General features: G+C 34.2%; 1 protein-coding gene across 17 annotated transcripts in view; it reads left to right on the forward strand.

Moving 5' to 3' along the window:
• The window catches only part of RAPGEF2 (Rap guanine nucleotide exchange factor 2), a 235,011-nt gene that overhangs the window by 188,273 nt on the left and 31,362 nt on the right, over window positions 1-15,376 (forward strand). For all 17 annotated transcript variants that reach the window (XM_027597876.2, XM_027597879.2, XM_027597883.2 and 14 more), the window contains 3 exons: window positions 5,428-5,605; window positions 11,605-11,741; window positions 12,357-12,515. In XM_027597876.2, the coding sequence (XP_027453677.1) occupies window positions 5,428-5,605; window positions 11,605-11,741; window positions 12,357-12,515 (474 nt within the window). The remainder of the gene's footprint in view (window positions 1-5,427; window positions 5,606-11,604; window positions 11,742-12,356; window positions 12,516-15,376) is intronic.

Genomic DNA, 15,376 nt, shown 5'->3' on the forward strand with positions numbered 1-15,376 from the left:
AAAAATGCAAAATAATCTCTTAAGAACTGTATTCATAATACAATATATGTAGTCCCTTTTGATTTCAGTAAATCATAGAGCTTTTGGCATTGATCTGAAAATACTACTAGTTTTTTGAGAATATTATTATTTAACTATAATGTACATCTAAATCTATAATTTAGGATGGGATTTATTTGCCTAACTGAATTATGTAAATCTTCCTTCTTGCTCCTGAGACACATATAATCAGATAATTTTTAAATATAGGGTGCCTGTGTACTTATCTTTATTTAGAATAAAAGGGTTTAAAGACTAGCATTAATCTTAGTAATATTATAGTTTGGAGGAAGCTAGAAAATAGCAAGCATTTTATCTATGTTTATATATAAATATATATATTTAAAATTTTATGTTTTATGACTTAGCAAAGCAGAAAACATTTCACTGTTTTATTATATTTTAACTATTTTTTTAGTATAGTTGACAGTGTTACATTGTTACATTAGTTTCATGTGTACAACATAGTGATTCCACAAGTTAATAAATTATGCTATGCTTACCACTAGTATAGCTACCATACAGTGTTATTATAGTACTATTGACTATTTTCCCTATACTGTCTGTAACTTTTATTCTCCTAACCTATTCATTCCATAACTGGAAGCCTGTATCTCCCATCCCCTTCACCCATTTTGACCATCCTCCCAACCCCCTTCCCTCTCTGGAAGGCATCAGTTTGTTCTCCGTATTTATAAGTCAATTTCTGCTTTTTGTTTGTTTATTTGTTTTGTTTTTTAGATCCACATATAAGTGAAATCATGTGGTATTTGTCTTTCTTTGACTTATTTCACTTAGCATTATACCCTATAGCTCCATCCATGTTGTCACAAATGGCAAGGCAAGATCTCATTCCTTTTTACAGCTGAATAATATTCCTCTGTGTGTGTGTGTGTGTGTGTGTGTGTGTGTGTGTGTGTGTGTGTGTGCGCGCGCGCGCGCACATCACATCTTCTTTATCCACTCATCTATAGCTATACACTTGGGTTACTTCCATATCTTAGCTATTGTAAATAATGCTGCAATAAACATAGGGATGAATGTATCCTTTTAAATTAGTGTTTTCATTCTCTTTGGGTAAATACCCAGTAGTAGAATATTTGGATCATATAGTATTTCTATTTTTAATTTGTTAAGGAACCCCCATAGTGTTTTTCACATTTACATTCCTACCAACAGTGCACAAGGGTTCCTTTTTCCTCCACATCCTCACCAACACTTGTTATTTTTTGTCTTCGTGAGTCTAGCCATTCTGACAGGTGTAAGGTAATATCTTGTGGTTTTGATTTGCTTTTCCCTGATGATTAATGATTTAACAATTTTCTTTATGAAGACAGTCTATTGAGAAAACTGGGCACAGTATTATAGGACAGAGTATTTTACTAGTTTGCATTGGTCAGACCTGATTTTGAGTCCCAGTACAATCACTAGGTTTGGTTTTGTTTACATTGAACAATTTATTTGATTTTCCTAATGTTTTCTCATCTGCAAAGTAGGAGTAATAATCCTAATTTCCTGAACTGATGTGAAAATGATTATGTATTAAAAGCATCAAATGTAGTACTAGCTACATGGCAGTCATTTAATGTAGGATCACTGTTTTTATAATTATCGTATGAGCCATTTAGCTGGAATTTGATAGTCACAATTAGCCTGAGACATTTTTTACAGTGAGAGTTTGCAGTATTTAACAGAGTTTTGGTTTTTTTGAAAATTCTGCCAATATAAATTGTGTGCAAGCTTCATTACTGGGATGGGAAGAGGTAAAGATAAGCCAGTGCTGATATTAAAAAATGTGTCCCCTTGAGGAAGGGACTTTTTTTTTTAAAGATTTTATTTTATTTTATTTTAGTATTTCTTTGAGAGAGAGAGAGCATGAATGGGGTGAGGGGGAGGAAGAGGGAGAAGCAGACTCCTTGTTGAACAGGGAGCCCACCATGGGGTTCAATCCCAGGATCGTGACCTGAGTGCCCCAGGTACCCCAGGAAGGGACTGACTTTTGAAGTAGCCTGTAACAAGCTTTCTTTGCTTTCTCTTTATTTGAGTCAAGAACAGTCCTATGAGTGGGAAGATATAACTCTAGTTTACTGATAAAACTAGGTTCATAGAGGTTAAATAATTTTGCTAAAGTCACATTATAAATGGTAGAGCTGAGATTTGAATAACTAAACTCTGAGTTTGTTCTTTTGGCAAGTGTAAATTCAGTAACTACTAGGTTCCAGGCACTCCTAAGCTTAGTACACTTCTCCTGTAGACCAGTTGGTGTTCATTAAATTTTTAACTCCAGTCTCCAAACATTTCATTGTTCATGAAACAGTAATATTATGGAATTAGTAGACTCCTAAAAAATTGTTTATCAAGTTCTATTTAAAACGTATGATTAAAAGGAATTCTTGGGGCGCCTGGCTGCCTCACTCAGTACAGCATGCAACACTTGATCTCGGGGTCGTGAGTTCAAGCCATTGGGCCTAGGGCTTACTTAAAGATTAAAAAAAAAAAAAATTAAGGGAATTCTGTAGTATTTTAAAATATAATGAATATTTATTTTAAAAAATAAGTTACTGGTTTAGTGAATGTTATTTTATGAATATTCAAGAATGGAATACACATAATAGAAAACAACTAATGATCATTTACGCAAGTGGGGTAGAGGTTTCATTTTTGAAGAGATTAATCCAATTCCCATTTAAAAGTCTTTTTGTTTTGGGATGCCTGGCTGGCTCCGTCATTAGAGCATGCCACTCTTGATGTTGGGGTCATGAGGGTTGTGGGGTCATGAGTTCAAGTCCCATGTTGGGCATAGAGCTTACTTTAAGGAAAAAAAAAAGCCTTTTTCTTCTATTTAAGATTTACATATAATTCATGTAAATGACAGTAACGATTTCTTTGGGATGGTGTGAAATATCTTTTTTATCTCTTACTGTATGGTAGATGTTTAAAAATTAAAGAAAAACTGTAAGCTGTATAACTGTGTTACTTAGAAGTTATTTTTTTTGTTCTGTTATTTCTGTCTCCATTAGTGTCCCTTCTTCACTCCAGGCTCATATTAAAGAATATATAGAGAGAGGACTGATTGTATATTTGAGAATATAAGGTGATAAATAATAATCTTCAATGTTAAGATGAAACTGGGGTGAAAATGTAAACATAGCAAGCATTAGCACATTGTCATATTTCTAGACTTCAGAAATAAGGTGGTGACAATAACAGGATTGGCCTAATTTCTCTGATCATAGTTTTGGCATACTACATCATATCAGGCTCTACCTCAGTTTCATTCTACAGTCTAGAGACAATTCTGTGAATTCTGAATTTAAATTAGGAGATCTGTTTCTGAGTGTGCTACAATTAATTCTGTGGTTTTATTGCTCTCCCACCTAGAGCACTTCTGCTGATAATGGTCTTAACCCCAGCAGTAATATTATTAAGGCCATTACTTAAAGAGCTTTTGTAGACATTAGGTTTTTCCATTTTTAATTATTCTGTCTTCATTAGGTATTCTGTCTTCACTTATTTTCCCCTTAGGTTTTTCTTACCATGTATGTATTTTAGTTCAGGAAACTGTACCTAAAGAACTAAACATGTGATTAAAATTCTTTTTGTTAAACTTCAGAAAATATTAACACCTGTTTGTATTGCTTTGAAAGGTAGGATTAAATCTTATGTTTGGCAGTATAAACCAAGAGAAGATACTTGAGAAAAGTAAAACTCTGTTGATAAGAAAATAATAAAAATTTTCTTTAAATGTTGACTTAAGCTAAATTACAGAAAAAGTATAGATCCTTCTATAAGCCATATTCATATGTAGGTATCTTATAAAGAGACAGATTAGGTTTGGTTAAGACTGTAGAGTCAGAATTCCTGGGTTCTAATTTTGATTCTGCAGTTTATCAGCAACATGACCTTGGAAAAATAATTTCTCTTTACCCGAATGTTTGAATAATAATAAAAGTCAATAATGGCACTTACTTCATAGGATTGTTTTGAGGATTAAATGAGCTAATATATATATATAAAACAGCAGTTCCTGGCACATTGTAAGTATTGGTGTTAGATGATGATGGTGATGATGATCAGGCTCAACATTTTCTGTTTATATATTTCATTTTTTTTTTTTTTTTAAAGATTTTATTTATTTATTCATGAGAGACAGAGAGAGAGAGAGAGAAGCAGAGGGAGAAGCAGGCTCCCAAGGAGCAGGGAGCCCGATGTGGGACTCGATCCCAGGACCCTGGGATCATGACCCGAGCTGAAGGCAGACGCTTAACCATCTGAGCCGCCCAGGCGCCCTATATATTTCATTTTTAATGTATTTTTGCCTATTTATTCTTAAAAATAAGGTGTCCATTGTCTTTGAAAACCATGTGGACTGCAAGTTATCCAAAGTTAGTAAACTTTATAATACATGTTTTCCACAAAGTTAATCATTTTAAAACAAACTGTTTTCAAAAGTTTAATATTTTATCTGGCAAAACATGTTTGTGACATTTAAGACTTACACAGTAATATTTAATTGAATTCATTCTTATTATGCTTAAACGGTGAATTCTGGGTATAGAATGTCAAGTAAGGCCAATATGATAACATTTATATGTATTATTGAGATGATAATCACAACAGGCTAAAGAATGACCTAAATAGGATAACTGTTCTAGCTCTGAGATCGCCCAACAAAAGAGATCATTTTGAAATCTATGACTCTAGTGACTAAGAAAACATTCAAGTACTAGCGTATATCTTGATTACTTGAAATTTGGTGATACAGTCACCTGTGTTGAGGAATGAAGAAAGAATGTGTTACCTGTAGGCATATGGTCTTTTAATATTTTTTGGTAATTTATAATTGGAGAGTGGACATTGGGATAGTCACACTAAATGTTTTGTTCACGTACTTATCAAGTTACCTTTGATTTATGATTCACTTTTCCATAAAGACCATCTAATAGGAAAGAAGTTGTTCAGTCTTCTTGGCATTAATAAGTTCACACCTATTCTTTTGGAGAAGGAATTGCTCAAAATCATTTGTTACCCTTAAGCTCTTAGCTTAAGCCATTCTCTTTGAAAAATGGAGTAAAAACAAACACTTTTTCTTTAGTCTACTGTTTCAAGTACATATGACAGCTCAGATAAGAAATCAGAATTATTGAGATAAGATCATTAATCCTAACTAGAAATGTAATAGGAGATAAATTCACTCCTATTTTATTGAAATAATTCCTTTTACATAGTGCCTGGTACATTAATATTTCTTCATATTGAATACATGCTTAGTTATAGACAAGTTAATATACTAAAATTTGAATATTTCAAATTAGGTTTGTTCTTATTTCCTTTGACTACAAAAGATTCACTTAAAACAGTTAAAAAATTGTTTTGGTCTCTTTTAAGGCCACAGAAAGTGAGGCTGGTGATATGGACCTGAGTGGGTTGCCAGAAACAGCAGTGGATTCTGAGGACGACGATGATGAAGAAGACATTGAGAGGGCATCAGATCCTCTGATGAGTAGGGACATTGTGAGAGACTGTCTAGAGAAGGATCCAATTGACAGGACGGATGATGACATTGGTAAGTTTGGATGGCAAAATGAACCTAAGAGCAATTTTAAAAATTTAGGGTAAAATGATCTGATAAAATAGAGCCCAAGAATAGTAAGCTTTAAAAAGTTATAAATTTCCCTTGCATAAACAGTAAGTAGCATTTGTTGAAAAAAATTTGAAAATAAAATCAATTTTATCCAGTTACGTTCTGGAGTCTACAATTAATAAAACTTCCTAATACAACCCTTCCCCATAGCCCCTTCTTAGTTTTCTTTATGACCAAAAAAAAAAAAAAAAAAAATTAAAAGTAGTCTTCTAAACAGTGTTGCTTCTATTATTGTTTCTTGTGAGCACTATTCCTATTAAGCTCATGTTTTCTGTATGTAAATACTATTCCTGTTAAGCTCATGTTTTCTGTATGTAAATACTAGTCCATGACAATTGGTAAAATTGTCGTGTTTGCTTCTGTGGTTCCATACGAAGATGGGACTGAGTGAAAGAAGACTACGAAATGTCAAGTTAGCAGCCTATGAGCTGTGGGTTGTTGAGACTTTAAGTGCACGCTAAGGTTAGAAATCTAAGTGGTTTTGTATGTTTTCCCCATCCCTGAAGTTCCCTTTACCCACTTTCCTATTAGAGCAAGAGCGGACTATGTAATAACGGTTTAGTATTTGAGTATGCCTTCTGCACGCCGCCTTCTTCCTTAGAATACTAGGAGTCAGAGCAACTTCTGTTGAGCGTCTTCTCTCCACTACAGGCCTGGAATCTGTAACCACCTTTGACTGAGCCCAGATTATCTGTCCTACCACTCTGCCAACTCTTTTTGGGCCAATATATATTTGAAGACAAATTCAAGGAACTGGATCTATTGGGATTAGATATAGGACAGTATGGGCATAGTTATGAGTGGCCAGGTGAATGTGTTTTGAGGGAAACAAACTATCTGAAGAAAATCTTTTACCACTTACACCATATACATATGCTAGAAAATTAAGGATGAAAAACCAACAACTAGTATTAGACACTTAAAATATAATTTTAAAATTTATAGGAATTGCTAAGTATTTAAGGTGAATATCATGTGTTGGTAACCATTCATTCATTTGGCTAATGTGATTGAGCACGTTTGATGTACTGAACATGTTTTTAGGTCCTGGTAACTCAGTGGGGGGCAAGGCAGGTAAGGTCCTTGCTCTTTTGCAGTGTGAAGAATAAAGTGGGGATTAGGGAGTGATGGAGGTTGGGGAATGAAATGAACGGGAACCTGTTTTAGGAAGGAGTGGCTGGTAATGCCCTTTTCAAGGGCTCAGACCTGAAGGAGGTGAAAAGAGGAAGCCACCTTGTCCGTGGCCCCCAGTAAAGAATGTGTTCTGTGTTAATCTTTTCTGGATAATTTCTGCTGGAGGAGGGGACTTAATGGCTTTGCAGATGTCCATCCCTGACTCTAGCCCATTTCATTCTCTACTACCTCTACTCCCATTCCAAAGGTGCTGGTAATTCATAAGTCTTTGGAGGGTTCTGAGAGTGGTTCTGTTTTACCTGCTGAAAACACTGGGTTTCACTCTCGTGTCTGATACCACATACACATGCATTTGGTTTCCAGTGTCCAGAGTTGCACTTCACTGTCCTGTTCTCTTTGTCCTTGCCGACTTCTTTTCAAAAATCTTTTTATTGTAGTTTTAAAGAGAAAGTGAATTTGGAAGTGTATTCAATTTGCCATCTTAATCCAAAATCCTTGTTCGTAGTTTTCTTTAATTAGATTGAGCATTGCTTATGAACAGATTGATGTGGAAATTATTCTTTTGTAAGTTAATGTATCATCTTTTTGAATATGTTCATTTTAGTATAGTTATGGAAGAAAATAATGATTATTAAAAATGTCATTCCTGGAAATTTAAAATTTTCACTTCATATCTAAGAAGCTTTCTCTTCCATAATTTCTGGAAAGCAAAAGCTATGCTGATTCCTACAAAAGAATACAAAGCTATCTTTTTTTTAAATGGGCTTACTGATATAATCTCCCGTGAATAACGTTTACTCGAATACCAATTCACTTATAAGCAGCGATGATTCTGATTCTTGCTTCTATCAAATATACTTTTATTTAAAATAATAAACCATTATTATTAAAGATAAGGCCTAATGAGTGTTTGGTCTACAAGAGATCTTGTAAGATCTTATATTCTAACTCCTCAAAACAGAACCACATGTGAGAACTCTTTAGCTCTTTTGCTGTTACTCTTGTTAAATCTAACTGGTCCTCTGGTATTTAGTTACAATAGACACCTTTCATATAAACTACAAACTTCTACATAATTGATGCTTTCTCTGGATGCCTCTCTTCCTAACCAGCTTCTCTACCCCCACAAAAAAGGGAAGGAATGGTGTATCTGGGTGGGAGGGGGATCTAAGTTGAATCAAATGAAATTGCTAATATTTGATCTTATTTTAAAAACTGCAAGAATTAAAAAAAATTTGCCTTTGGATTCTCATAGATTATTGGGTGTGGTTCAATGCTTTGTTTCAGTGCTTTGAAGGAAGGGACTTTATTGATTTCTGCTCTCTAACTCATAACTTTGTAGGTCCTCAATTACTGAATGGTTGTCAATTTAATTTTTTGTTTTGATGCCTTGACACGTTAAGGTAGAGACCTACTTCCAAGATCCCTTCCAAAGAATTCTTTTTTCTCCCCTTCAATATACCACCAAAAAAACTCCACAGATTAAAAAAAAAAATCTTAATAGTAATCATTTCTTAAACAAAATCAAGCCAAAGCAAATAAGATAATGTCCATACTGACATAGCTTGTGGTGTCTATAAATCGGTTGTCTGGCTTTTCTGTATGTCACACTGACTAGAAAAAAGTTTTAAAAAATGTCTTTTTTCATAAACAGAAATATTCCTTTCCTAATAAAATAAAATATTAATTAATATATTATTCTAATAGATTTTTCCAAGCAATATAGAAGAAAGTAGTCCTGCTTCTCCAATCCATGGCTGCTTCTTTCCATGTCCTAGAAACTATCTTATTACTCATCCCATGTTCTGAATTCCTTACCTCTGTGTGATTCCTGTGGCGTTACCAGAGTTTATGTTGAGTCCTGACAGCCAAATGCTTCATTTTATATTTATTTATTTTTTGAAGATTAGTGATAGAAATTTATTTTTTTAATTGCTCTAATTCTCCAGTGTAATAAACAGAAGTTACTACAAAACCAGCAGTACCATTATTGAATCTTTGAGAGTCTTAACAACTCTTAGATGCCATCTGGTTAAGCATTTATTTATTTTTAGTTTTTCAACTGAGCCTAAAGAATCATGTACATTACTACAATTATATCTTTTCTATCTTTTTATTATTTATATTATATGTGATGCACAGGCATTTTCTATCCTGTCATATTTTTTTTAATGTTAGTCATTACTCATATATCAACTTGATTTCATGACCCACTAACGGAGCAGGAATCTTCCAAAAAGCAAGAACAGCGTCTATGCAAATCATTTCAAATCATTATAACAAGTATTAGTTGAATATATTTTTTAAAGATTTTATTTATTTATTTTGAGAGAGAGCAAGAGAGAGTATGGGGGGGTGGCAATGGGAGAAGCAGTTTCCCCACTGAGCAGGGAGCCGGATGTGGGGCTTGATCCCAGGACCCTGGGATCATGACCTGAGCCAAAGGCAGATGCTTAACCGACTGAGCCACTCAGGAGCCCCTAGTTGAATATATTTTTATACTTCATGTTCTTATGCTTCATATTCTTCAATCACACGTGTAATTGTAATTTGATTTATTTTTGCCTAAATATATTATGTTAAATTTAAAACATTTCTGACAACTTCTGGTCTCATATTTTCTTAAGACCATAAATCTTCATTTGTCCAAGGAAATTTAGTATCAGTAGGGAAGGAGAAAAAAAGCAAAATGTGTGTTCTATAGATAATATTCTAATACCTTATGGGGAGGGGTAAGGAACCAATAGCTTGAAGAAAACAGAGCTGATAACCGCAGAACTAACAGTGACGTGCAAGTCAGAGGACCAGGGCTTATACATTTGCCTTTATGTTTCAAATCAAAAGGTCAATACATTTGTAAAGCAATGATTCTTACCTTCCATATATAATGATATGGGTACCTCTTGAAGTGGTATTAAAAATTGCTTTATCACTGTCCCCAGGAATAGATATATTTTATGGCATGACACAAACGCACCTACTCATTCCAGAAATAAAAGTTTCACTAAACAGAACGTATTCTATAAGTAATATGCTTTGATTCTCTCTCTCTTTTTTTTTTTTTTAAATGCTGGTTGCAAAAAAAAATGCTGGTTGCAGCAGTAAATTGATTTCCTGGCACCTCAGTCTGGGTCAGGTCTAAGAACACTGGGTACCACCTACCATTGTTATTCTGATTCCAAAGCCACCCTGTGTTATGAAAAGTCTTATACAGGAGGGATGATGTAGGGTCTAATCAAAGGAGACATTACCTAGCTGGGCCAGAGAAAAACACTCAGTCTGACCTTCTGGAAATGTACTGTTTTCACAGAATATATCTTTCTATTCTGTGTTGTTTTTGCAATTAACAAACTACCGTATACCCAATAACATAAAATATGTCACTAAATCCTAACAGATAGAGGGAATGTGCATAGGGACAGTTTCATTATGTGAGGACAAGAAAAATGTACCAGAATTTTTACTTAGCCAAAAGTTTGAATGATACATGATAATAATGACAAGAATAGCAGTTCTTATTTATTGAGTATTCACTCTGTGCTAAGGACTTTATTATCTCTATTTAATTTTATTGTCACAACTGTATATTGTTCTTTCACAAATGACAGAAACATGCTTAAGGAAATCAATCAACTTTCCCAAAGTAATATAACTAATAAGTATTCAGATGATGTCTGACATACACCTTATGTTCTTTATCACTACCTATAATGTGCAGCAGAAGCTTTGGAGGCAGGCAGCCCTGAATCATATCACTGCCACCTCCGAATTATATGACTTGGAGCCTGCTTCCTCCCTGTGAAATGAGAAAGAAAACATGAGCCTCATAGATCCATGGTGAGGAGTAAGGAAAGAACTTAGTAAGTAATTAGTAAAGCTACCTAATAATAGAGAAAATGAAAAATAGAGACTGCAGGGCTAGAGAAGATTATGAAGTCATCTGTCTTGTCAACAGCTAGAAATGTATCAAAGTTTAAGCTGTTTGTCCACAACATTGCCAACAGAAAGAGTGATCATACTTTTTTTGGCCAATCTGTGGAATAAAAAATAATATATCAATTTCCATTTATGTTTTTCACATAATGTAAATTTTTTAGTTGATTTTTATAGATTTGTTTTCATTCATAGAAAATATCCTTTGGTTTCTAAATCCTGGACTATCTTTAGATTGAAAGTGGTTATTTCTGCTGTTTTGGACATCTACTTGCCCAGAAGGCACTAGAATAGACCTATTGACTTTTTGGAGAATTCTCAGAGCTCTATTTCATTTCAGCTTATTTTATCCTTTAATTAGCCTTAATAAGATCACAGCTCATTTTCAGTAGAAATTTCCCAGTTGAAGTTTGTTAATTTCTTCATTCCCATTAGAATTTGAATTACAGTGTATACTATTGTTCCTAAATCAATAGGTAAATGTCACCATTTCTACAGTGACAATTCTTTGTATACCTACAAGTAATCCAACTTTTAGACTAACAATACTTGAAGTAATTATATTTTCCAATGGGCAGGTTTGTAGGACATTTAAAAAAAAACCCTAGAGGGGCACCTGGGTGGCTCAGTCGGTTGGGCGTCTGCCTTTGGCTCAGGGTCCTGGGATCGAGTCCCGCATTGGGCTCCCTGCTTGGTGGGAGGTCTGCTTCTCCCTCTCTCTTCCCCTGCTTATGTTCCCTCTCTTGCTCTCTCAGAAAACAAACAACAACAACAACAAAAAACCCTAGAGCATTCTTTTTGAATGCTTGCTTTTTAAAAAAGTTGTAATGTTTACAATATCTTTTGCCTTTCAGAACAACTCTTAGAATTTATGCATCAGTTGCCTGCTTTTGCCAATATGACCATGTCGGTGAGACGAGAGCTCTGTGCCGTGATGGTGTTCGCAGTGGTGGAAAGAGCTGGGACCATAGTGTTAAATGATGGTGAAGAGGTCAGTGAACATTGCCAACACTGGAAAAGTTTCTGTTTGAGGGTCTCTCAGTAACAGCAAAGAAACAAAAAATCAGATTTCATTTTTTCCTCTTAAAAAATAAGCAACAATTAATTTGAATAATTCAAGAATTGTGATACACTTATTGTTATGTCAAAGTATTCCAAATCCATTATTTTTTATAATAATATTTCATATGCTACTGATAGAAATACTTTGTATTAACTTTTCAGATTTTTGTAACTTTAAATGTTCATAATATGCCTTTGGTCAGTACAAAATGATCTTATTGAGGCAATGGTGATCATTTGATATTGCTTACATATGTTTTGGGGAGCAGAAGAGTTCTTTTTCCTTGTGTCATTTTAGAGAGGAATATCCAAGGTCAAATTAAAAGAGCAGAATGACGTGTACTTTGCTAGGCATGTGGAAAACACAGATACATGGCTGTGCTTTGCTTTATTCCTTGTTCTTTGAGTTTAGTAAACAGTTCATTTTACTTGAGTTATTCCATCTTTAAAGTGAAAGATCTGCTAAATCATTTGTAGGGACCATGCTTGCATTTACAGCTGCATGACCATGATTTTCTGCCTTGTTTTCATTTTTTTGAATTAGCTGGATTCCTGGTCAGTGATTTTGAATGGTTCTGTGGAAGTAACTTATCCAGATGGAAAAGCAGAAATATTATGTATGGGGAATAGTTTTGGTGTCTCTCCTACCATGGACAAAGAATACATGAAAGGAGTAATGAGAACAAAAGTGGATGACTGCCAGGTATAAAATATCATTAAAAATGTATATTTTATGCTTAACACATATATGCCGTTGGGGTAAGATTTTTCTGCCTATATAAATAGGTCATTTTTTAGAGTTATAAATAATATTTTAAGTTAGAACTATTACTTTTAGTGTCCTCATGCCCCAGGAAATTAAAAATAAGTCTTCCTTAAAGTTGTTTGGACTCGGGGCGCCTGGCTGGCTCAGTCTTTAGAGCATGTGACTCTTGATCTTGGGTCAGGAGTTCAAGCCCTACATTGGACATAGAGCTTACTAAAAAAAAAAAAAAAAAAAAAGGTTATTTGGACTCTGCATAACTAGGTGTTCTATAAGGTGTTTTATAAATATGTTCTATTAAAAGTGTTCTATAAATATGGTATTTTAAAATTTCCATTAATATTTTTATAATCTGTTCATCAAAAAATGTAAAAGTAAAACATCCACTATGAAAAGAAATTATAAGTAGATTAATAAAGATGATGTGATACAGTTATGCAGTGTTTTTATTTGAATACCTACAAGGTAAGGAATTGATTTAGAAGTCATGTAAATTAATCATAGTATGAGTCAGAAGAACTTCCTAGTAAAAAAGTAATTACTAATTAAAAGAAAATACTTGGTAGCAAAAGAAAAATGTTAGTGTTGATATTATGTTAATATTCATTATTTAAAAGCACTTAATAAAAGACTAGAGAAAATATGGAGACCAAACGTGAAGTTTAATTAGATTGGTAACTGGTAACCTCTGTATTAATAAGAAATAAATTTAAGATGCTATGTTACCAAGTTTTTAAAATTTATGTCTTTCCTTCTGAAAAAGAAGTCTTTGAAAGATAAAATATTTTAATATAAATAAACCCAAAGATTTGACTTAGACTAATTAATGTTAAGTACTCATTGTATTTATTAGTCTGTAGTCTGAAATACATCTGAATATACTTTATTCTAAAAGAACATCATTGAATTTTTATAGTGTCTGATAAATGTAAAAATAGTACCCATTTAAATTTTCATTTTGAGCATTTTACTTACCAAAAGAGAAAATGACCATGGCTATAAATAAAATGATCTTACCTAGAGAATCAAAATAATGTTGCCAAATAATTCCTTTCAGTAAGCACTGTAGAGAAAAAATAAATGGCTATGTTCATTGTTTTGAATAGTAATGCCAGAAGAACATTCTAAATATAGTCAACTCTCAATTATTTAGCATAATAGAAGAAAACAGAATGGAAGGTAAATCTTGAAGTCTTTATTTGGCGGGGAAATGTGTTTGTAAAAGCGATCATATGTGATTTTTCAGCTCTGGAACTGTACTCCCCAAAATAAGAAAGCCATACTTAGTCCAAAACAAACTAGAAATTTGTTAAAGTTTTCCCCATTCTATTATCTCTTATCAGTTCCTCCCTGGGACATGTTGGCATTACTAGAGCATTTTAGTCAGAGTCTCTGCCCTTAAGGGGCAAGTTAAAAAGTAACTTTATTTCTGAGAATTCATTGATTACATTACTATGTCTTAATTGGCCAGCCCCTTTTGTTAGAAATTTGTAATCATGGAACTGAAATGATATTAGAGGCATAGAAATGTTTCAGAATAATTGATAAAAATGTTATATGACTGAGTATTACAGAGTGCTGCAATAATATCGCATGTACCAGGTAACATTAAATACTTCTCTGGGAGTTCTGGGAAAGGAAGAGGAAGTAGATGTCAAGGAAGAAAGTCTAATCTATTTACTGGATGAGGAATTGGTGGGAAACCCAATGTTAGCAAGGTAGACCCAAAAGAAAATTCTGATTAAGAAACCTAGATTCCTATAGCTCCTGATACAAGGCAGCCAGATATACAAAGAAGGTCAATGGTGAGGTATCTGCTGGAGAAAGTCTCTTTCTTCCTCTCCACTCCAGTCTAAGCCACTGTAAAAGGAACATGTTAAATCAGGAGTTTCAAGAATCACTCTTGTACCTCCACTGACTCATCTGCTCAGGCCTAACATTCACTCCCTCAGCAGTAAAACAAGGATGGAGAATGAAGTTAGACCATTTAATGTAAATGCTTGTTTTGGTCTAGTAGTTTAGTGTATTTCTGTTAAAATGTCATACGTCTCTCAGGAAGTACACACATGTCAGATCATCCTCTTGTTAGGCGAAGTAAAGGAAACAATGAGAATCATATTTTCATTCAGCCATAAGATGGCCTCCATAAGTTTATATCATTCTCCTGAGCATGCTGTGGGCATTTAACAGTTATTGAATGAATGAACAAAAATGGTGTTCTCTTTACCAAGAAGCAACTTCACCTAGGACTGGCCTTAATTTTCTTACATTCCAGTGTGTCCCGAAAATAAATATTGGGTAATGTGATATTGAGTTGAACTCATATTAAGCCTGAGTGGCTTACAGTGAGTGGATTAAATTTGACATTTATTTCTGTTTATTTGGAACCCAAGACATACTCAAGGTTGTATTTTGCTCTGAATCCCTCCTTTGTATAAAGCTCCTCTTTCAGTTCCTCCCTTCCATTGTCTATTCTTCTTCCCCTGTGCAGTTTGAAGGACAAAGGCAGCCTACATATAGACACCCTATGCTACCAGGGGATCGGTAATGGTTTTCTGTTTCCCATATGTGCCTTTTTCTTTTCTTCTCACTTCCTATCCCTCTTTTCTTTTCCTCCTCTTCTACTCTCCTACTCTCCTTTTCCTTCTCCCTCTTTCCTTCTCCACTGCCTGTGTCTTAGGCCTGCCACTGACACATCAGGCATTGCTTAGCCCTGCCCTACACCCTTAAATGGGAAATGAACACTTGAATACCTGTGTGAACAGTTAGGTATGACTTTCCCTTAGAGACCGCGAAGGGCC

The sequence above is a fragment of the Zalophus californianus genome, chromosome 2 (genome assembly GCF_009762305.2).
Source record: "Zalophus californianus isolate mZalCal1 chromosome 2, mZalCal1.pri.v2, whole genome shotgun sequence".
Lineage (NCBI taxonomy): Eukaryota > Metazoa > Chordata > Mammalia > Carnivora > Otariidae > Zalophus > Zalophus californianus.